General features: G+C 54.8%; 1 protein-coding gene across 1 annotated transcript in view; it reads left to right on the forward strand.

Annotated features, from left to right (window-relative positions):
- Positions 1-23,242, forward strand: part of SHC3 (SHC adaptor protein 3) — a 94,903-nt gene that overhangs the window by 46,490 nt on the left and 25,171 nt on the right. Inside the window, exons 7-12 of the mRNA XM_040449263.1 lie at positions 4,670-4,733; positions 6,768-6,887; positions 9,678-9,731; positions 15,057-15,108; positions 19,742-19,868; positions 22,881-23,031. Of these exons, the coding sequence (XP_040305197.1) occupies positions 4,670-4,733; positions 6,768-6,887; positions 9,678-9,731; positions 15,057-15,108; positions 19,742-19,868; positions 22,881-23,031 (568 nt within the window). The remainder of the gene's footprint in view (positions 1-4,669; positions 4,734-6,767; positions 6,888-9,677; positions 9,732-15,056; positions 15,109-19,741; positions 19,869-22,880; positions 23,032-23,242) is intronic.

The following is a 23,242-nucleotide window of genomic DNA, read 5'->3' on the forward strand; positions in this document are numbered from 1 at the left end:
TATGCTGGGCTGGATATCTTTATTACTGAAAATAGAGTAACTTATAAGTGACTGGGGACATTTTCTTGTCCGAAAGTGGGTGCGTTAGATACGGGTTGTGTCTGGGGCTTCATCCAGGGCCAGGGAGGAGCTGGGCCCCTGCGTGCACGGAGACAGGAGTTGGGGGCAGTGGACTGGTTCTCGGACTGTACCCTGTTCGTCCACTTGTCCGAGTTGCACAGAGGACAGAGAAGAGGTGGGCAGGACGGAGTCCTGTGGCCACATCACAGGAAGGCGAGAAACTGGCAAAGAGCACCCAGGAGGGCAGAAGACATCAGAGGAGCATCAGCTGAGGGTGGCACAGTGCCCACTGCATTTGGGGCCGTGGCGGGTGTTGGAATTTGCAGGGCAGATTGTGGGAACAAGACCTGGCTTGGAGGGAGAGGCTTAAGGGCACAGAGGGCACCATCACCAGCACCGTGTTGGTGGTCTCTTTGGAGGAGTTGCCGTCATTTATGGAACTGGCTCTTGTGACAGCCACCAAGTGCTTTCCATCCTATTAACAACCTGGCTGCAGTCAGTGGTGGTATGCCCAGGGCCTCTGGGCCGCCTCCAAGGTGTTAGACTGTAGGCTCCCGGGAGCAGGTCTGCTGGATGGAGGGTCTGTGTGAGTCTCGTTCTCCTAGATGAGGCCAGGCTGCCCACCAGAGGCTGTGTTGAACTGCTTCTTAACCACATGCGGGGCTTTCTTATAATGTCTCAAGCTCGAACCTTTGGCTGTTTAAGTGGCATGTTAGCATAGGCTTTAGTTTATAATCTTATTTTGAGTAAAGCCAAGAATTTGTCCATATTTCCAAGAGCTGTTTGTATGTCCTTTGCTGTGAACTCTGTTTGTATCTTTTAACATTTTGCATCGGGTTTTTGATATTTTCCTTATTAAGTTATATTAAGGTAATTAACTTGTTGACTATGAAATGTTTCAGTTTTTTTTTCTGCATAAAATTTTATTTTTATGCTCTGGAGTGTGTCAATATTTCCTTTTATGTTCAAGATTTGTATCATCCTTCCACTCAAAGATAATATAAAAAAATTCCTCCCAGGTTTTTTCCTTTTTTTTTTTTTAAGTACTTTTATGGTTTCATTACCATGAAGTTAAGTTTGCAATCCATTTAGGATTTATTTGCATATAAGGCGCAAGATAGAAACCCAGTGTGATTTTTTTTCCTGAATGCTGCCCAGACACTGAAACACCACTCACTGGTCATTCTGTCCCCCTTGGGTATGTATGTATTACTGTATTTGTCACTCCAAGGGAGGAAGACACTTTTTCACTCTGCCCTCCTGAGTTCTCTGGCTAGGGTTCTGCAAATAAGGCAGGCAAAAGACAGGCTAACAGGAGAGAAGCAGGTGATGAATGTATACAGTACACATGCAGGCAGGGAAACTCAGTGATGAGTAACTCAAAGAAGTGGTTAGAACTTGGGCTTATCTCACATCTTACCAAAGAACAAGAAATCCATAGGGAAGTGGCAAAACCCAGGAAAAGAATTTGGGGTTTCTAGGGGGGGAACCTGTTGGAGAACCCCTTGTTGACATGTGGGGAGGCAAGTGCGTGGACAGGGGTGGGGTGGGGTGGGGGGAATTGATGGGAGGGGGGAGCTAGCTGCAGCCCAAGTTCCTTTGCTGTGTCTCAGGGCTGCTGTGGCTCACCTCCGTTCCTCCCTGTGGAGAGGGGCACAGGCTGTGTGTACAGATTTATGACCTGCTTTTAGGCAAATGGGGGGAGGGCAGAGAGCTCTTCTGGCTACTTCTCCGTGGCCTTCAGCTCAGAATACTCCGTCTGCCGGCGTGGCCTGTGTGGGGTGGCGTCTTCGGCCACCCTTCACCGTGTATGTCTCTCCTTTTTGGTTCTTCAGGAAGTGGATCGCACTTTGTCGTTCCACATGTTTATTTATTGCCCCTCCGCCTGCTAGAACATAAACCCTTGATGGCAGAAATCACCACTTGGGACACCTACTATTTATTGTTTTAGTCTGTGAAATGTGTGTGTGTTTGGGGAGGTGGGGTGGGCAGGCTGAGATGGCTGAGTGGGGACAAAAGTGGGGCTACGTGATTCCAAAGGACCCAGTTCTCAAATCCCGCCCTCCAGCGTGACAGGTGTGACGTGTGGGAGGAGCTGGCTCTCGTGATGAGAACTTCACACTGAATGGGAGAGATGGTGGGACCAGGATGGAGTGAGGCTCAGTTACTCCCAGGTGACTGGGGTCGTGCCAGAGAGTCCACATTCCCGTTAGCTGAGCTCTCAGGTCACAGTTTGGCTCGCCCCAGTGGGGTCATGCTGAACAGGTGGATGGGCGATCTCCATTAAAAACAGAGGTGCATCGCCACCCGAGACTGACCTGAGGACTCAGTGGAATTACAGAAAGCCAAATCACTTTTGCTGAATGAAAAGTTGAGACAGTACCGTTCACCAAAACGTGCTGTGCTAGGTGGTAAAGAGGGACGATGCGAATGGTTACCTTTGCAGTCAGACGGTGGAGTTAAAGTTTCTTGCGTCAGCATCAGGCTTCTAAGTGTGGCAGTTACTGCGTTCCACCACATTCTTCTTTCAAACGGAGACGGACACCATCAGCCTCCGTGTGGTGAGAATTCACACGCACGCAGGTTATCGTGGGAGCATTAGAAGCAAATTGTTGGACGGAGGACATTTTTTTCTGAAGAGTAGCTTGATTTGCAGCCACGTTGGGGGACTGTAAATCTCACACAGGGGATCCTTAGGACTTTTTTGGGTGGTGGAGCTCAGAGAACTTTCTGGAATTTCTGACATTTGCACGTCTTAAGGACAGAAGATGGAGTCTCTGAATGTGCCCTGGGATGCCACCGGAGTCTCTTGGGGAGGATTTGCTCGACGGAATGGACTTCTTGGGCTGTGTCCGCCTCCCCCGCAGAAGTGGCACACGGGCAGCCAGGGAGGCCTGTGGCCCGACCTGCGTGGCCCACTGGCTCAGACGCATGCCGTACAGGTGACCCCGCTGACAGCTTTCCTCTTGGGAGGCTGTCGCCCAAGGCTCACTTCTTTGTCTCATTGCCCGCGTTGGTGGCTCGGGAAAGAAAGCCGATGTTTGCTACGGATATTTTAGGAGAGACCTACAGAAAGCTTCCTGCCGTGGGGTATCTTCCCGGCCTGCCGGGACCATCGCGGATTTTGGCGCTTTGCTCAGCCGAATGTGTCATAACAAGCACAGCGCAGAGATGCGCCGAGCTTCTTCTTCTTCTTCTCGTTTTTAAATTAGACAGAGAAAATATAGATGCGGGGGTTTATATAGTTCCATAAAGAGACAGCTTGACCTTCCTCAATAGGAACTGCCTTTTAAAAGGTACTCGGGTGATCATTTTGATAGAACCACAGTTGGAACATTATTATAAAACAAATGGCTAAGGATAAACATTGAAAACATTCATGCCTTTTAAAGGAACTTCGTCTGAGTCATGGTGATTCAGTCTACAGCCTTCACGGTATTTGAGTTTCTAGAATAGTCTTTCCCCACTCTCTGCAGTGAATTCAATGGCAAATGTGAGCCTCACCTGGATGGTAATTTGACAAGGACAGATCTCTCTTAAGAGCATTATCTTGTGGTGGGGATTAGATTTCTGGATGACAGAAAATGATTTCAAGTACTTCACGTAGAAAGCTTGCAGAATGTTTCTGAGGACCCGTTATCCTGTTTGTCCAGTGGTGTGTCCGAATCCCCGTTTATTTCTTCTCTTACAATTGTGTCTGCCCCCGCGAGGGGGCTGACACGTTGACCCATCCCCTTTCTGGGCTCCTGACTTTGAGCCCCCTCGGGAGTATCCCTATCATTACCCACTGAGGCCCGCTCCCAGAGTTGAGCCATTTGCTTTCAAGCACCTGTTACCAGCACGTCCTCCCCACCTGGAGGCCCAGCATCCGGACCCCAGCGGCCTCCAGCCGGTCCATCTCGCACCCTCGCCACGTCCCGAGGTGTCCTGCCCGGGCGAACCCTCTGCAGCCAGGTGCCCCTAGGCCTAGGACCCTCCTTGCCTCCTTTCCTCAGGGCAGCACCGGCACGTGGTAGCTGCTCAATAAACGGGTGCTCCGGGGACTGCCCGGCACAGACCTTATTTCTTGCTCATTTGTCCATCACCCGAGCGCCTCCCCGCCTTCAGAACCCTCTTGGTTTTGTGATATTTACTAACTGCAGACGCTGGAGATAATACTCAGAACGCCAAATTTCTTCTGATAACGTTCTGATTCAACTTGGAAGGGTGGTGACCCGTAGCGGTGCTTGGTCAGGGCCGGCCCCGTGCCGGGACCGTGGCCGTGAAGGGAACATCCGGGAGACCACGTGCCCTGCTAACGGTCCACTAAATGGAATCCCAGCCCATCGTAAGACGGACTGTGGCGTCGACACCCGTCACACTGTTAGGATACAGCCACGCCAACAGGAGGCACTAGGGCACTGCCAGCGGGAGGTTCAGGACGACCTGGTCGCATTTTGCGCGGTTCTGTTTGCCAGAGAGGGAACCGGGTGACCCCCGCATGGGGAGCCGCGCTGTCTACGCTGAACTGCACGGGCAGGTGTCTCCCCTGGGGACGTGCGCGTGTGGTCTCTTGGTTGCAGGATCCTGACTGATGTGACAAATGGATCTCTCTTCCTGCCCCCTTAAGGGAAGCCATCAGCCGCGTCTGCGAAGCCGTCCCTGGCGCCAAGGGAGCCTTCAGGAAGAGAAAGGTACTGTCTTCTGTGATGCCTCCCCACGCAGCACCTGCGGTCATGCCCCGCCCGTCAGGGCCCCCTGTCACCGCCTGGCTGTCGGCACTTCCCAAGCGACGAGAGCTCGGGGTCCCCCTGCCCTGGGGTTGGCAGGACGGCCGGCAAGTCAGCGCCCAGTTGTGCCCCATTGGCCCAGACCTGTAGACGGTGAGGAGACGGCACGGAAGACGGGGCTGGTGCCCCTCGAAGCCTCTCTGGGCGTTAGTTCTCTTCGCTAGAACAGTTGGTGGTGAACGCCCGGGTGCTGTGCTGCTAAATTTAACCAGCGGCCCTCAGGGTTCAGAGTACGAAGCTGCTCATCTGTGCCGTGTGCCAGTTTCCGTGGCATACGTGCTTCTGCCAGGCCCCTTCCAGGCTCTAGCGACATCCCCGGGGACGCGCACTGACACGTCATCTCACGGTGTTTCCACCTGGTTCACAGGTGCAGCGGGCACAAAGGCCCGAGCGGCACAGATGACCGGTAACGTAGCAAAAGCAGCTGGGAAGTGAGGAGTTTTGAGTACTTGTCTTTTTTTCTTTTTTTTAATGTAAGTTATTTGTTTGTAAGTTCACGTAAATTAACTTTTCAGAGCAGCTGTTTTTAACGGCCAGCTCCTAAAATTCCTAAAAATTTAATAATTGTCTCTCATTAGCCAGTACAACCAGCTCCAGAGCACCACGGGATATCCCCATTTTACAGGTGATGAAAACTGAGGCACAGAGATGTGGGTAGGGGTAGGCTGGGCTCAGGCCCATGTCACCCAGCTCCAGGGATTATACATTCAACCTTGGGTTGACTTTTTCACTCTGGAGATGGTTAGATGGCCAGGGAGAAAGTGGATTAAGAGAAAGCTCAGAAAACCTCTCCGGTTAGAAGTCTGGCAGGTACAGAACTAAATAGCCACTGTCAGGACTGTCTGTGCCCGGACTCTATTGCTCTGTCGTGAGGCGTTACCTCTGATGTCCCCGAATCCGTCTTGGGGCTGAGGTTTGCAGGCAGGTGGCCGGCTTGTTGACACACCCCGCCCTGGGTGGGTTTTGTCATTACAGCTCGGGGACATCCGCGAAGCCGTAAGGCAGCTGGGTTTCAGGCAGAGAACTTTGAATCTTGACTATCACGTAGGGTCACTAGAAGGGGGGTCTGAGGACAGAGCTAGGGAGTGTCCTCTTTCAGAGCCCGGGGAGGGTGGCAGAAACAAGGCTGATGGCCTCGGGTATGACTTAATCAGAATCTCGGGGGACGGGGCCCAGGCCTTTCTATTTGTAAACAGCTCTGTCAGATTAAAAATGGTTTAAGAACCAGCTGTAATTAGCACATCAAAAGAGGGTATGTTCTAGTCTGAAAGGGAAGGATGGCTTGGGGGCCCTGGACCCAGATACCCGTGTTGGCCTTTGGGGGGGGGGGGGCGGGCAGGGATGGCTGGTGCGGAAACGCAGTCCTTTGGGCCCTGTGCCAAGGACTTTAACTGAGCTGAGCCCGGTGGTCCGTCCCTGTGCCGGGCCGTCCGTGTGAGCACCGGCCTGGAGGACGTTCCGGCCCAAGGCCCCCAGCAGTCAGCAGTCTCGAGACTCCACGGGGTGTTCATCGGCCCCGCGAGCTGCACCCTGCTCCTCTGGCTCTGCCGTTTAGCTCCCAGGGGGCTGGAACCAGTATCTGAGCCTGGAAGCTGTGAGCACTGGCCCGTGGCCCTTTCCTGGGCTTATGAGTGACAAGAGACTCATCCCCACGGGAGCTGCCCGCATGCGGACGGTGCTGACGCCCGAGGGTCCTCCCGCGTGTGTGTGCATGACGTGTTTATGACGTGTTTGTGGCTGCCTGTTGCGAGTCCCAGAATCCGTGTGCTCCTGTGGGATCCCGCCTGCCGGCTCCTTCGTGGCACAGCCTCCTTCACGTGGCCAGTGAGGGCGGGAAGGTGGGGGCTTGGGGGTGCCGCAGACGGGAACAACAGAGAGGCTGTGACAGCGCGGCATCTCGGGAATCGGAAGCTAAAATCTGGCCGCTTGATTTCACAGCCTCCCAGCAAAATGCTGTCCAGCATCTTGGGCAAGAGCAACCTCCAGTTTGCGGGCATGAACATCTCCCTGACCGTGTCCACCGCCAGCCTGAACCTGCGGACGCCCGACTCCAAACAGGTCTGTCGGCGCCCGGGCCCCCTGGGTGTTTTGCAAGCTTGCCGGCTCTGCTGGGTCTGGCAGAGAACATTCGTCTAAAATCTTTACGAGCCTGCAAACTTTGGCCCCTTTAAACGGTTGCCCACGGAATGATAGGTAGAACTGGTGTTCTTGGAATCTGCTGCAAATTACCGTGTTTTTTTTTTTTTTTTTTTTTTTTAAGGGTAACGTCTAAAGTCATTGAGGGACTTGCAGTGTAGAAGCAGGCGCATGTGTTTGCCACGGACTCCTCGTCTCCTTGCCCGTCTTTCATTTCCTTTTACACCGTATTTCTTGGACTCCGCAGCCCACGTCTCATTTCCACATTTTGTCATCCTTGAAGTGGATGGCACCTCGTGGTTTAATGGGCCAGATTTTTTTCTGTCTTAGCGGTTCCTCATCCGGAGCCACTCGCGGTTGACGGTGTCCTGGGTCGCTGCACGAGGCATACGGGAGGGAGTCCGCCCGGTGCGGGACGTCCGCCGCTCGCCGGCCGAGGCCGCACGGCGGTGGCGATCGCTGGGGCGGGTTCCGTGTGTGATACTGGCCTCTCGGCAGCGTGTGTCTTAGGTCTCTCGGGCCTCAGTTCTGTCCGCTGGAACAGTGGGTGTCTCAGTGGCTGTCCTGGGTACCAGCAGGTGAAGACGCCCAGATGCGTAAAAGGGCGTGTTCCCCGTGCAGCCCGGGGCTCCGTTGCCAGTGGCCTGAGGTGGAAATGGGATGCGTCTCCACGGGGAGAGAGGTGGGCCACCCGCACACCTCTGACTCTGGCCGTGTTCCCGGGGGTGCCTGGGGTTACCTTTGCGTTGCCAAATATATTTATATTCATTGACTTCAGTGTTCCCCAGGTCAGCGAGTGGCACCACCTCCTACTCCATTCCTCACTTGCCGGACAGATAATCCCTGTCTTTTCACGTTGGTCCTTCCGACGGGTGGGGTGGGGGTGGGTTAGGAAGGTTCAGCGGGCTCTGCCTTTCTCTAGGGCCCTCTCAGGGCTGAGCACCTGTGACCCCGGGCTGCAAGGTGGGAGGGACCCCTCTGCCCTGCACCACACGCCCATATCCACTGTCACGCAGTGTGGCCGTTGCTGTTATGTTTCTAGGGATCCTCAGGCTGTGGCCCTCAATTCTGCGGGATACACGTCCCGATCCCTGCCTATTATACCTCATTCCCCCCTTAAGAAAAACAAGCAAACTCAGGAGGAGTGGAAGGGACGTGGCCGTGCTGGGGTTGGGGGCTGGTTGGCTGTGTCCTCACTGTTTGTGGAGCATGGGTGTGGGGCTGGGCTCAGGAGCCGGGGGCACCCTCTGGGACGATAGGAACACGGCCCGGGACGGTGGGCGCCAGCCCCCGCTCACGCCCCTGGCTGTCCCGTGGCGGCCTGGCTGTTGCAAATTAGGAGGAGTCTTGGCCGGACACTGCCCTCCCCCGTGCAGAGCAACCGTGAAAGTCCCGGCCGCTCTCCTCTGCCGAGCGTCCCTCAAACCTCCCTTGGCCAAAAACACCTGCTCGAGATTCACCGGCTCAAAACTCCATTTAATCTCCCATCTTTTCCGAAGGTCTGAAATACAATGATACAGTAACAGCCACACGTCGTGACCAAATAGGATTTCTGCTTTTTCCCCTCAATTATAATACCCGCTTCCAAACTCCAGTATGAGGGCTGTCTTATAAGCAAAAACTAAGCAGAAATCAACACCTTTTCGAGGTTTATCCTCGTGTGGGGATTGCTGGTGCTTTGCTGCCCTCCTGGGAGCCCCCTGCCCCGGGGCTGGAGGCAGGAAGCTTCCAGAAGGCTGCAAGTGGCCGCTGGTAGCTGGATCCGGCCGGGTTGGTACAGGCTCCAGAGTGGCTTCCTTGTTTCCATCCATTTATATGCTCAGGTCTTTTTAGATCGCGAGTGGTTTTGCACATGCCATTTTGGCATTTTAGAACGAATGGTTTTCTCCCAGTTCAGACACAGGTTTGCTTCGAGCGTCTCGGGAGCACAGTCGGGAAGCTCCTCGCACGGTGGGATTTCACCTCCGTTAATTTCCGACTGCCCGCCACCAAAGGCCTGAGGGGCTGTGCGGGAATAAATCTGGTGGCGGTGTGATGGAGACGGGGCCACTGTTTCCACCCCGGAATTCAATTCAAGGTCATTCCATTGTCTTTGACATTATAAAAATAGCATGGGAAACTTACGTCGCAGCTTAAATTTAGGGCAGCTTCTAATTTACTGTCTACTGAATTCCGCTGCCGTTTGTAAAGCTGATGGAAATTTCCGGGTTTACTACTGACTTGGAATGTCCCCCCTGGCCTTTGCATCGATGGAACCGGTCGCAAGAGTGCCTGGGACACAACGAGACACGCTCCTTGCTCACTAGCTGGGGGTCGGCACTGAAGACCGCATGTGTCTCTGGAAGCAGAAATTGTACCAGTGACCTGTTTCCGTGTGGGGGTGAGACCCTTTCCTTCTCCGAGAGGGAAGGTCGTTAGGACGCCCGTTAGCTGTGGTCCTTCAGCGTCGGGCTTCCCATCTGTGACACGGGCGGCCGTGGCTCCTCCCTCAAGGGTTGCCTCAAGGGAGCTCGCCGAGCCAGCAGCTGACGTGTGGGGAAAGCCCACCGGGGGTCAGCTGGTGTGACGACTCCCATCCCTTTATTTGCGCTGGGTACCAGTTTTGCGGATTCTCAGGAAACCTTGTCGTATCGCCTGCCGACAAACGGTGGCTTTTCCAGGACGCGGGGCGGGCACTAACGGTGTGTCTCCTTTCTTGTCCTGGGCCTGCAGATCATCGCCAACCACCACATGCAGTCGATCTCGTTCGCCTCCGGGGGAGACCCGGTAAGTGCCCGGGGCTGCTTTTCCTTGCTCTCGTCGGGGCTTTTCCAGAAGGGGCCTTCCTCCCAGGGGTGCGTTCTAGGGCACGATCGGGAAAGGTAACTGGGGTGACAGCTCTCCCCCCCACCTGGTTCCGTAAGCCCTTCTGGACCAGCATTAGTTCTCGTGCCACTAGCCCAAAGCGGTCGAAAATCCTCCAAGCGCTGGCTTTCTGAAGAGGTCCTGGGACCGCGCCCCAGTGTCAGCCGTCAGGTCAGACATCAGCCCCCATCTGATGACTGTGGGTCCTGCTTCGTTCCTGTTTTCTCTTGGGCTCCGGCAGGGCCCTTCGGTTTCGCGGTTGAAGTCTACGCGAAGCCTGTGAGTTGGCTTAGTCTGGTTTATTCATAGATGTTTGAAATTGGAATTTTTCTACCCACATTTAATGTTGTAGTCTTACTGGTTTGCTTTGCCAGCAGGGAGGGAGAGAGAGAGAGAGAGAGACAGAGAGAGGGAGAGAGAGAGGGCAAGGCAGAATGGGAATGTTCTATTTTTGCATTGCTGCTTTTATTGAGAAGGTCACAAGGTAGTTCACGCCTCACGTTTGGTCAAGATGGTGTCAGTGCTCATTTTCAGCGTCATGAGAGGCAGGACCCACAAACCCCTTGCTTCCCCTCTCCCTCCTCCCCTCCCTCCTCCCCCTCCTCCTCGCCCCACCCCCCACCCCCCACCCCTCCCCGCCCCCAGCAGAGCCAGACCCACACACACTAACTGCTGCTCACTGTTGCTGGCCAGCCCTTGGAAACAGCTTGCAGGCAGGAAACTATCTCCAGGGAAGAAGAGCCAGTCAGCCCTCGGAGCCGTGAGGGAGAAAACACCCGCCCCCAAGACCGCCCTCATACCATTTCTCATTGGTCCGGGCCACGTTTTCACCAGTCTGGGGAAGTATTTAAAAATTAGGACGACCGAGTGAGTGTTTTCTTGAAGCCACATTTACTCAAAAAGAAAAATTGTTCTATGTCCTGGCATGATGTCCTTTTGCTGTTGAATAAGCCTTTTATAATAAAACGACGAGGCTTAGAAGTGGTGTTTTTGTTGTTATCGTGGTTTCGTTATGTGCAAGTTTCCGGGTCCAGGGCAGCCGGAGCAGATCCCGTCCTGGTCCGGCCGGGAAGGGGGTATTTCCCAGGCTGTGACGACTCGGTGTGTCTTTCCCGGCCTGCTCCCTCTCCCTGGGGAACTGCTTGTTGCACTTGCTGCTGGCTCAGGAGCAGCAGCTCGAGCGGGCGGGCGCTTTCCACTGCTGGCTCTCATCTCGACATCTCTAAAGGCTGGTGGAGTCACGGCCCCCGGCGTCTCGGCTGCAGACAGCCCACGCCCCCCCCCCCGGCCCCCGGGCCGGGGGGGGGGCCCCCCCCCCCCCCAAGGAGGTGTCAAGCCCAGCCAGACCCTCGGGCCAAGGGCATTGGCAGGAGAGCGATTCGGCCACCCTGCACGTGGTTCCTTGCCCTTACACCCCCGCCTGACCAAGAGAATATGGCAAAGCACCCTTGGACCACCCTCAGCACCTCCACTGACTCACGCTCTCTTCCTTTAGGGTCTAGTCCTCAAAATCTCTCCCCGTGGTTTCCTCTTTTCCTTCCCCTCCCCTCCTTTACTTTCTCTCCAATCCCTTAATCTGTTACATTTTATCATAAAGCGAAAGACCTCACTGAGACATACATTTAGCAAGTGGGAGTCTGCCACTAGAGATGGGATCTCGAGGGACAGGTGCACCTGCTGTGGACCGGCACGTGCACATGTCCTCACGCCTCCACCTGTGTCTGCACGTGGCTCCAGTCAACTCGCAGAGGCGTCTCACCGCTGGCCCCGTGTGATGCTCGTAGCCATAGTTTCCGAAATTTGGGAGGTAACCCAGCTTGCAAAATAAAAGGAAGAAACAGTGCGTACCCACAGCGACAGATTCTTCCAAGAACTTGTCTCACACCTCAACTTAATGATGCTATGAGTGGACCTGCAGAGATGGAAGGCTCAGGAAGCCAAGGACACAGGCTTCTGTTCAAATTTTCCTGTTCTCCAGGGTGCACACAGGTCTGTGAGCCTCAAATTTCCTCACCTCCTTGCTTTTATTTATTTATTTATTAAAAAAAATTTTTTTTTCAACGTTTATTTATTTTTGGGACAGAGAGAGACAGAGCATGAACGGGGGAGGGGCAGAGAGAGAGGGAGACACAGAATTGGAAACAGGCTCCAGGCTCTGAGCCATCAGCCCAGAGCCCGATGCGGGGCTCGAACTCACGGACCGCGAGATCGTGACCTGGCTGAAGTCGGACGCTTAACCGATTGTGCCACCCAGGCGCCCCACCTCCTTGCTTTTAAAAAAGAAAAAGGAAGCACTGGGTGCTTTTAACCTTTTTATATTTTTTCTTATTTGTTTCTGGTGCATAAAACGTCACGATACCAGGGGACAGGAAACCTGGTCAGTTCCTATTTTAACCAAGCCCAAATGCACGTTCGCATTGTGCGTGGGTTCCCGTTCCGCACTGGCTTGTAACCATTATAATTGGAAGATGTTTCAATAAAACTAGCAATCCCAGGTTCGATCCCTTGTTCTGGTGCTCAGTGTGTAACTACTCACTGCTTTGTGCTCTAGTGGACCCAGTAAGAAAATGTTTTGAAATATCAACTAAGACAGGCTGAAAAACACTGTTAATCCAAAATCCCCCCAAAATGTGCCCTGTAATCATAATCTGCTGTGATTACCAGTGTTCACAGGCCACCAGAAGGGGGTCAGGGTGCCCGCCAGGCTCAGAAAGGTTTGGGGGTGGCAACAGGGATGCAGGACGGGCAGCCGGCAGCCCCATCTGTGGAACTTGGTGTTCAGTGTGACTGGATGATGTCTGGAACAACGTTCTGAACACCAATACGCTCCCCCCAGCGTGCCAGACAATGATCAACATTGGCTTTAGAAGAGTTCTGTCCTGGCTTGACCCTAAACCATCTGAGGGATGGGACACATGTCATGTGTCTTTCCTGGCCTTCCTTCCCCAGAGGAGCGTTTCTCAGACTGGAGTAAGAATTTAAGAAGAAGAATTTCTTTGCGTATGCCACTAGTGTTGACTCAAATTAATTTTGTCACCCAAACATGCACAAAAATAAATCAAGTATACATTCCTTGGGTTCATACGTCCTATTGAACTGTAAGCCCCGATCACGTTTGAAAGTTTAATCCTGATAAACACAGTAAAGCCAGAAACCTTCAAAGTGACAGGAATTTACCGGGATGGGTGGTTTTGCTGACGTCACCCAGATCTCTGCTCTCAGAGGGACTCTCGAACCGGCCGCCACGGTGCGGAATCCTTCAAGGTCAGCATCTCTCTACTACGTCAGGCGCCTGGGTGACTCAGTCCTTCCACTAATTTATTCTGTTGAAGTAAGCACTTCAGTGATGCATCGTTGTGTACAAATGTGACGTTAATTGCTTGAGTTGGGGCAAAAGCATCTAGTCTGAGTGTTCTTTTTTCTCGAATTCTTTAAAAACTTGGCATCTGTAATGTTGGAAACCCAAGTGACAACCTTGTCGCTGACATTGCAACGCAGAACCGATGACGCAGTGGTCATTCAGATGGTCCCGGATATTCTTGTATTAATTTGTAAGATTATTATGGAAACTAAAACACGAAGTTAGAAAGAAAGTCTGGTCACATCTCAAACACTGGAGAATATTCCTGACCAGGCCTAGAATTCCACGGAGCTCGGACGGAGAGACGCCGGTGCTGTCCTAGGACCCTTCCAATGCTGTCATCTCCTGAGTCCACAGAAAGCGCCCGTGACTACAAGCTGGAGTCCTTACTTGGCTGTTAGTTTCATATTCTGACCAGATCTTCCTTGATGGAAATGACTGGAAGCTGGGTTGATGGTCTGTTTTTCACCCCCCTTCCTAGCTCAGGGAATATACCAGCAGACAGTGGCCTAAGGAGGAGCATTGAACAGCGTAGACGGGCAGCATACTGGAGGGACCCTTGGTGGCAACCAGTCATGTCAAAACCCGCTGGAGGGCCCTCCTCCCCTCCTCAGACCCAGCGGGTCACTGTGAGTTCTGGGAAACCATGTACCACGTATGGAAAAGCACCCTGTGCCTGGTGCTGCCTGCTGGGGCGTTCAGGAATCATTGCATGTCCCCTCTCCCATCGGAGGGTTTTCCTGGAGCACGGCAGAGAGAGAAGGGGTCATCCCCTGCCCACGGAGAGTAGTAATGAAGGCAGTCACGACACAGAATCTTCCGGATGCTGAAAACCTGGAGCTCATCTGTAATGTTGGAGCCCTTCGAAGCAATGACATGTGGGAGAAATCTGCAACAACGGGGTGAGCCTTTACCGGCCGCCCCCCCCCCCCCCCGGAGACTTTACAAATGTTGAGAATGTCAGCTTTGCAGGGAATGTCTGTTCTGCTTTCCAGGATGAAGAGAATGATTGGTTCCTCTGCCTGTTTAGAGGCGGCCCAGCCTACATCTGAGGACAGAGCCTCCTCCGTGCAAGGATCAGATGAGGCCGCCGCGCAGACTCGGATTTCACCCGGAACAGCCAGGCTACTACTCAGAGCTCATATGTGTGAAACATCTTAAAACATTAAAGTTACTACTTATTTCCGAGAAGAAAAGAACCATCACATGCCATCCACCCAGGAAGGCGTTCCCAACCAACCTTTGAACGTCCGCTTCTGGTTTCCTCGTGGCTACTAGACCAGCAGCACCAGCACCGGCTGGAAACTTGTCAGAAATGCACATTTTGGGGCCTCCCCTCAGACCCACAGAATCCGAAGCCCCAAGGCGGCACCCAGCAGCCTGTGTCTCCACGAGCCCGTTGTGGGACTCTGACGCCAGCTTGGACTGACGGCCGCCGATTCAGGCAGAGCTCAGGACAGTGGCTGTCAGCCTTGACTCACGGTAGAATCTTCTGGAGAGCTTCAAACCGTCCTGAGGCCTCATGGCCTCCCGCCCAGCAAGGGCGGATTATCCGGGAGCTGGGACTCGGGCAGCAGTGCGTTCAGAGCTCCTGGGGGGATCCGCCGTGCAGAGAACGGGGTGCCCGTCACACGGCCGTGGCCCAGAGCGTAGGCACAGACAGGCGGTGTCCGCACCAGAGCCTCAGGCCCCGCCCTGGACCCGCCGAGTCAGAACCCGCACTTCACAAGGTCTGGAGACTCCTGGCCGCGGTAGTGTGAGAAATACCGTCCTTCTGGGCTGTCCCTTGGGAGCGTTAGATTCCTGGGCTGCGTTGCGTAGTGTATGTCTGGCTGTGCTGTCTTGCTCGTGGTTAGTGACGTGGGTTCCTCGTTTTTCTCTGACAGGACACAACCGACTACGTTGCGTACGTAGCTAAGGACCCTGTTAACCGCAGAGGTAAGCAATGCTCGACTCCTACAGTCTCACTCGTGCGCGGTCAGGCTGAACACGGTGCCAGGTGCTCCCCCTGGCCCCGCCCCCTCCGCCAGCACGACCCGTGTGTCCCGCCGTGCCGTTAACGGGAATTGAGGGCTGCCTGCCTTCTCGGTGGGGGCAGGAGACACCGGGCGGCCGGGGGCCTGAGACACCCACCTGCACGCAGGGAGTGCGGCTTGGAGCACGTGACCTGCACCTGTGGCTCCCGTTCGTGCCCTGAAAGCGGCCTCGGCCACACCTGGAACGCTGTGTCCCCCCCCCCCGCCCCCGCCCGACCCCAGCCCCACCGCCAACCACGTCACCCCGAGAAGCCTGCGCTGCCCTGAGCAGTCCACACTCACGTGCCATCCACTCGCGCCCCACAAAGCTGCCAGGGCCTTAGACGCAGGCTGGAAATGGGGGATGTGGGGCATTCACGAGCTTTCCATCCTCATGGGCCCTTTATTCCTAGAGCTCCACGCTCACCACCCTGTTCCTTTTATCATGTACAAAACCGAAGCCCCACCATGGGCCCCGACAGCCCGGGCGGGTGGGCTGACCACAGGTGCGCGTTACCCTTGGATACTGACGCACCCCGTGACCCCAGCTTAGAACTCGCTGACGAAGATCGCCAGGGGGTGTCGATAGCAATACAAAGCACTGGCTCCCCTCTCCTCCCGCCCTCCACCCCAGGTACCGACGGTTAAGATTTTCTAGTTTGCTTTACGGGACTTTTTATCCGCATACGTACACGTATATTCTTTTCTTTTAAAATGTCAGTGCACGTGAGATCTTAGCATGCTGTCGTGCCCTCCCCCCGGTACTGTATCTTGGACACAGAGAATGGGTTGACTGTCCGCAAGGTGGCCATGTGGTGAGATTTGTCCCCCAGGTGCACCGACCCCCTGGGGTCTGCATACAGACACTTTCACTGTTGTGCGGCCCGACCTGGAGGCGTTTGCAGAGAGGTTAGATGGTTGATAGGTCAGTGAACCTTGCAAATCAGAAACCAGTCTGGCTGTAAAGATTTGGTCCTCCCCACGGCCGCCTCCTGCCCCACGCTGGTACTTGGTGGCGTGGAGGGACCGCTTTCCTTCCTCAGAGTCACAGACGATGACATCATACAGTGTTAGCACTTACTCTCTCCCAGATGCGTGGGTGTCTGGGGGGCGAGGGGGACCCCGTAAATGAAGCGCCATGTCCTGGATTATGACTGCCACGTTGTCACTCCTGAATCAGAGTGGGGGTGTTCACAGAGTTCTGAGGGTAGACGGGAAGGGGGCATGGGTGGTCTTGAGCCAAGGACTGTCCCTGAAACCCCTGGCTAACACGTGGAGCCCACCCCGTCTTGACCTTGCAGCGACTTTCATGTGATGACTGTGGATAACCAGTGCTCGGCTGGGTGAGGGCGGCAGGCCGGGCTTCCACGCAAGCCCGTCCTTCCAGCGGGAGGCAGTTTGATCGGTCCACGAGGGCTCCCATACAGAACTCTGCACGGCGGTGGCTGAAAACGACAGAAGCTGTTGTCTCACGGTTCTGGAGGCTGGAGACCTGAGAGCAGGGCACTGCCAGGGCCGGGCTCCATCTGAAGCCTGGAGCAGGGACCCCGCCTGCCTCTCCCAGCTCCTGGCAGTGCTCTGGCCGTCTGGGCGTCCTGGCTTGTGGCCATGTGGCTCCAGTGGCCCACCTTCATGCCGCCTTCTGCTCCGAGCATGGCTGTGTCTTCACGTGGGCACCTTCTTACAAGGTGTGCGGTTATCCGGGGTTAGGGCCTGCCGTCCGCCAGCCCGCCCTCACGTCGACCGTGGTTAAGTTCCTGCCACTCCGATGGATTCCCCAGATGACAGACCAGTGTTGGCTGGAAACCACGCTGGAGTTCAGGGGGTCTGTGCCTCCCTCCTAGGAGGCCATTGCTGTTCAGCCTTCCTCCCGAGGGGTGAGGATTGTCGGTTTGCCGTGAAGAAGGGACCGTGGTCGCTGTTCCTGGGGCATTTTCTAGTTGCGTAAGACCCCAGATGTCCAAGGGGCCCCTACCAGTCCCCGGCTGGCGGAGACGGCGGCCGCGTGCCGTGGGGGCATCGCTCGCCTGTGCTGGCGGAGCGGGTGTCCCGCAGACGCCTTGGGGACAGCATCAGGTGGACGGAGACCCCAGCCCGCGGCCCGCAGCCGTCAGAGGGCTGGGCTGTGGTGCGGGCTCCGGACGTGTTTGGAGCCAATGGGGAAACCGCGAGCTGGTGTCCCGATGGTGACCTCTGACCAGCAGCGTTTGCTGTGTGTGGAAGACACGTGGGGCTGGCCCGTCTGAGGGAACATGCCGTCCCCCCGCCCGCCCCCCCCCCCCCGCCTGTATGATTACAGGGGCCATAGTGCATGTTGCTCCCGAGTGCCCTCCGTGACGCGGCCCGAGGACGTCTCCTCCCTCACGTGAGGCCGGCAGCTCAGAGGCGTGAGCGGTTCTCCCTAGAGCAACCTTGTTTATTGGTCTGAGGGGCGGGGGAGACGACGTGGGCACACGAGCCCCGCCCCGAGACCGCCCGCCCTGTAACAGGAGGGCAGTTTCCCCCGGAAGGGACGGAACGAGGAACGGCCCCGTTTTGTGGCCCTCACGTCCGTTTGGGGCCACATTTTAGGTTTTACGACGTATTTGAGTCTTCACGGCACCACAGCTCTGTGCGTGGCCTCTCAGTGGTCTGCTCCTTCGTGGCCCCTGGGTGACGCCCCCAGCTCTGCCCCCTCCTCAGGGGCGGTCGCCGTTGGCGAGGGCCTCACCGTTCCTGTGTGTGCCCAGTCATGCCGGTGAGGGGGTGAGGGGAAGAGACTTGCGATGCTCTCGGAGAAAACAGCAGCCCCGGAGACCCTCACCCCGGGGTTCGTTTCGGACTTCGAGTGCGGTTTGCAACAGAGAGGCCCCGGGACAGACCCTCGGACCCCAGCCCTCGGACAGTGTTTTCTCAGGGCACCAAGGACTGCAGGTGCCACAGCCGGGAGGGAGACGCGATTTAATTGTGCGGCTACAGCCTCTGCCGCCCCCGGTTTCTGACCGCCAGGACTCGACCCTCGGCGGGACAGGGTGCCTGCTTCTGCCGCGGCCCTGCGTCTTCCAGTTCTCAGCAAGCAGGCTTCCAGCTCCCTGCTGTGTAGACGGGGAGCGATCGGGCAGCCCCCTGCCGAAACCCGTTCTTCCTTCACTGCGGCTGCTGTATCTCTTTTCAGAAGGACAGTGAGCTGCACACTGTTGGCCCTTCCCGTGTCTACTCTTCCCCGGAGCACCGACCAGGCAGCCCTCGGCTGGTCCCCCTGCCCAGACTCCGTCCTCCTTACTAGCTGGAGGGACACTGCCACCCGTACTGCTTAATGCACGACCCTGCAGCTCTAACAGCTGTGTCATGTGGGCTCGCCCTGTGCCTCCCGGGCTGGTGTCTAATAAACTAAAATAATATCGATAATCAGTAATAAAAACACAGCCGGGCATCTGTCTCCTTGGGACAAACCTCTTGGCCATCCGCAATGCTCCCAAGGGCTCGCGCTGCGATCCAGAGCCTCCGGACGTGCTTTTCCCTGGGTCCCCAGGGTGCTCCCCGGCAGCCTGGGGGACAGGAAGCCTGCGGACCCCTGGGCTGGTGGCCGCCGTCCGCGTGGGCTCCACGGTACCCTGCTGGCTTCGTGCGGCAGGAGGGCGGTGTGGTGTGCCTCCCCCGAGAGTTTCTTTCCCTGTCGTTAGTAACAGGATGGGGCAGCGCGGGTCACACAGGGAGGCCTGGGGTTCCCGGGGGCACGCAGACATGGATCTGGGAGGAGACCTCGTATTTCTCGGGGAGCAGAGCGGGCCCTCTGCCCCTGCAGCCTCTTCTCTGGCAGCTCCACACGGATTGTGCCGCAGCTTGGCCTCCGGGACGGCGTGCCCTCGTGGGACAGTGAGTGCCTGTCGCAAAGCCGCTGGGAGCTGCTCCAGGCCCCCCCGAGGCCTGCCCTCGCCCCCCACATCGGGCCACAGGAGCCCAGCTTTGATCTGCTCTTTAGCACAAGCTGCTTGTCTGAGAACCTGTGCGAACAGCCAGCCCCACATTCGAGAGGCGCCCTGGCATGTGGTGGGGGGGTCCCCGTGAATTAACATCCCCTAAAGCTCCTCTTTTGAGGGGTTCTTACTGTTCCGAGTTGCCGCATTCGGTGAGGCCGCTTGACTCCCACGAGGAAGTGAGCGGACGGCCACGGAGTGGCTCAGGCGTCCCTCAGCAGGAGCCGGGTTGGGACCGTTGTCCAGGCTCGGGGGGCCGGAGGGGGGCCCGTTCCTTCTTACCGCCACCTTCTTTGTCACGACGTTTCCTTCCAAACCCTGTTTCTCTGTTGAGCTCTGAGTTGGTATTTCGTAGACGGTTAAGAAATTATTAACCATTTTGAAATTTAAAAATTTTAAATGTACTTGCAAAGAGGACCTTTGGTGTTAGAGAGCAGAGCCCTTAAGAAATGCATCCCCGCGGTGACGCTTCGTGGCCGTGGCCCAGGGATCGGGCTGTGGGTGGGGCTGCCGGGACAGCGAGTGGGGGACGTGGGCGCCTCCCCAGCGGGAGCCTGGCGGCCCAGCGTCTCTAACAGGCCTGCACGCTTGCTCTCCTAGCGTGTCACATTCTGGAGTGCTGCGACGGGCTGGCCCAGGATGTCATCGGCTCCATCGGACAGGCCTTTGAACTCCGGTTTAAGCAGTATTTGCAGTGTCCTTCCAAGGTCCCCGCTTTCCATGACCGGTGAGTAGCGCTGTGACCCCCTGTGCGCGGGCCTTCCCGCGTTCTATGGGCTTTCGTCTGAGAATGTCTCAAAGGAGAAACCACGAGACGGCCTCCGAGAAGTGTGGTCTGGACAGACGTGGTCGGTCACGGGGCTCCTGGCTCGGAAGCATCTGGCGGGTCTGGGCCGGGGCTTGGGAGACCCACTGTCGGAAGGAAGCCCACGGATGGCTGAGGCCCCGAACGTTGGGGAAAACATTTTCTAGAAACTGTAGAGACGGTAGCCAAGGTCACGAAAACGCACTGTAATTCCTTCCTGCCGTGTCCTTTGCAACCAGGTGAGATTTCCACGCGTCGCCTCCGTGAGTCCTCTTCTCACAGGTGGGATATGTCCCCCATCCGTGCCACCGTGGTCAGCGCGTCCTAACTCTGGGCCCTTCCGTGAAGCCCTGAGCTGGGTAGCATGAGGACCCAAAGCCTCCTGTGGCCCTGGGCACGCGCGCCCCTTGGCCAGGATGAGTCAGTAGCATTCTCTGTAAAAAGGGAACAGCATTCTGGCTTTTTAAAAAAAAAAATTTTAAATTTTTATTTACTTATTTTGACAGAGAGAAAGAAGAGGGAGGGGCAGAGAGAAAGAGAGAGAGAGTCACAGAATCCCAAGCAGCCACTGCACTGTCGGTGCAGAGCTCAACACAGGGCTCGAACTCACAAACCGTGAGATCATGACCTAAGCTGAAGTTGAATGCTTAACCGACTGAGCCACCCAATGGACGGTTGTTGTTTTACGTGTTCGGTGAAATAGTTCATACAAATACGAATTGTAAAACAACCTTCAGGATCTAGTATTGAGTTTCCTTCAGACATAAGAATATTCCATGCAGCATAAAGCGTTAAAAGAAAGCCATGTGGGGGCGTATCAATAGTCTGTCCTTGATCGGACTTGCATAATGAAAGCGTCTTCTAAAGGTGTGTTCACTGCAAACAAACCTTTATTTCTCCAAAATTCGCTTTTTCACTGTTGCTCTAACATCTGCAGCCCCTTTCTGTGTCTCAGGCACGAAGGCTCTTTTACTTCCATTATCATGAAGGCCTCGTTCACACCTCTGAGCTCTGCCCCTTTCCTGACTGGGTCATTCACATTTTCTCACCTACTGGGAAGTGGCCTTTTTTTTTTTTTTTTTTTTTAGGTTGTTTTTGGTGGGAAATTGCCTTTTTTTTTTTTAGGTTGTTTTTGGTGGGGAGGGGCAGAGACAGAGGGAGAGAGAGAATCCCGAGCAGACTCCATGCCCAGTGAGGACCCTGACATGGGGCTTGATCTCATGATCGTGAGATCATGACCTGAGCCAAAATCGAGAGTTGGACGCTTAACCGACTGAGCACCCCAGATGCCCCAGGGAGATTGCTTTAAAGGCGATTCATTTGGGAGGTGCCTGTGAGGACCCCACTTTTCCCCGTTGTCAAGCTTCCCTGCGCTCAGACGGGCTGTGTGTGGGAGGAGCAGTTAGAAAGTGTCAGTTCCTACCCCATATACACACCCACTATCCATAAACTGTGTATACTGTGTATAAAATTTTAAAGTTCACTCGTTCTCTGCTACTTGTCAATTTTGTGTGTAATGGGACCTACTTTAAAAAAAGTAGACCGGTACATCTGTGCTCCCGGAATAAACCTCAAAAATCTGAAGTGCAGTGAAAAAGGATATGAAACACGGAAACTTTAAAACCAAACAAACAACATAGGCGTAGTTTACAGATACACGCACGTGTACGACGCGTGTATAACACGTCAGGATATCCCACACCAACTCTGGAGTATCCGGGGACCAGGCGGTGGTGGGTGGGATTTAACTGTATTGGTGGGTGAGTCTGCTCCCTGACATTTCATAATGAAAACGTTCCAACAGTCGGTGAGCCCCTGCACACACACCTACATGCCACCACTCACATTTTACTGCTAATATGATAAATCTGTACACCCGTGATGAGTTTTATTTCTTTAAAAAAAAAAGTGGGGCTCCTGGGTGGCTCAGTCAGTTGAGTGTCCGACTTTGGCTCGGGTCATGACCTCGTAGTTCAGGGGTTCGAGCACTGTGTCGGGCTCTGTGCTGACAGCTCAGAGCCTGGAGCCTGCTTCTCATTCTGTGTCTCCCTCTCTCTCTGCTCCTCCCCTGCTCACACGCTGTCTCTCTCTCAAAAATAAGTAAAGATTAAAAAAAATTATAAAAAAAATTTTTTTTTAAAGTAGAAAAAGCCAACAGAGCAAAATGTTCACACTTACTGTCCATGGTGGATGCGTATCTTTTATGTTAATTATTATGCTTTTCTGTACTTCTGAAATTTACATGAAAGCCAGATAAATCTATAAAAATTATATGCACAAAAATGGGTGGGGGAGCTCACTGAGTTGCCGTGCTCCTCTGAGAATACACTTAAGGTCAGAATTTTCTGTGTAGTTTTTTATATCATCAAGTTTGCCAAAGTTTTGGGGAAAGAAAATGAAGCAGGCAGGATCTTATCTGGTGAGAAGAACTTCAGCTCCAAATGCAGGTATGGACATAAAATTTCTTTAAAGAATATTTTTTTTAACGTGTATTTATTATTAAGAGACAGAGAAAGAGCATGAGCATGGGAGGGGCAGAGAGAGGGAGAGACACAGAATCCGAAGCGGGCTCCAGGCTCCGAGCTGTCAGCACAGAGCCCGAGGCGGGGCTCGAACTCACAAACCACAAGATCATGACCTGAGCCAAGTAGGACGCTCAACCGACTGAGCCACCCAGGCACCTCCAGTTATTAACATTTTAAACCTCTTCCCTGTTTCAAAGATGAGTGGAATTTTCCAGAAGGTAGGACAGCGATGAAGGCAGAAGTATCTGGCCAGCCCATTCGTCTGCTTTTCATAGCTGAGATCTAGATAGTGAGGAGGCAGTGACTGAACTCTGTTTTCTGGGGTAGCAGGTCCTAACATTAGATTTGTTGGTTTTGACAAAAAAACTCCACTTTCGGCTAAAGCCCTGGAAAACCCCTCTTCTAACAGAATGCAGAGTCTGGACGAGCCTTGGACCGAAGAGGAGGGGGATGGCTCAGACCACCCGTACTACAACAGCATCCCAAGCAAGGCGCCCCCTCCGGGGGGCTTTGTGGACGTGCGGCTGCAAGCCAGACCCCACGCCCCTGACACGGCCCAGGTAAGTCCCACACCCCTGCCTGGGTCTGGCCCCTCGAGCACTTCCTTCCGGTTTCTTCCACTGTGCTCGCAGGCTGGCATTCTGTCCGGTCTCTGGCGCAATAACGCACGTGCTCCGTCCCCTTGGATTACACACGCAGACACGCAGGGGAGGCTTCTGCTTTAACGTCCTAAGGCGTTAATCACATGTCTGGGAACTAGGCTGTGATTCC

Source organism: Herpailurus yagouaroundi, unplaced genomic scaffold (assembly GCF_014898765.1).
Source record: "Herpailurus yagouaroundi ecotype Mexico unplaced genomic scaffold, PumYag 199, whole genome shotgun sequence".
In the NCBI taxonomy this organism is placed as follows: domain Eukaryota; kingdom Metazoa; phylum Chordata; class Mammalia; order Carnivora; family Felidae; genus Herpailurus; species Herpailurus yagouaroundi.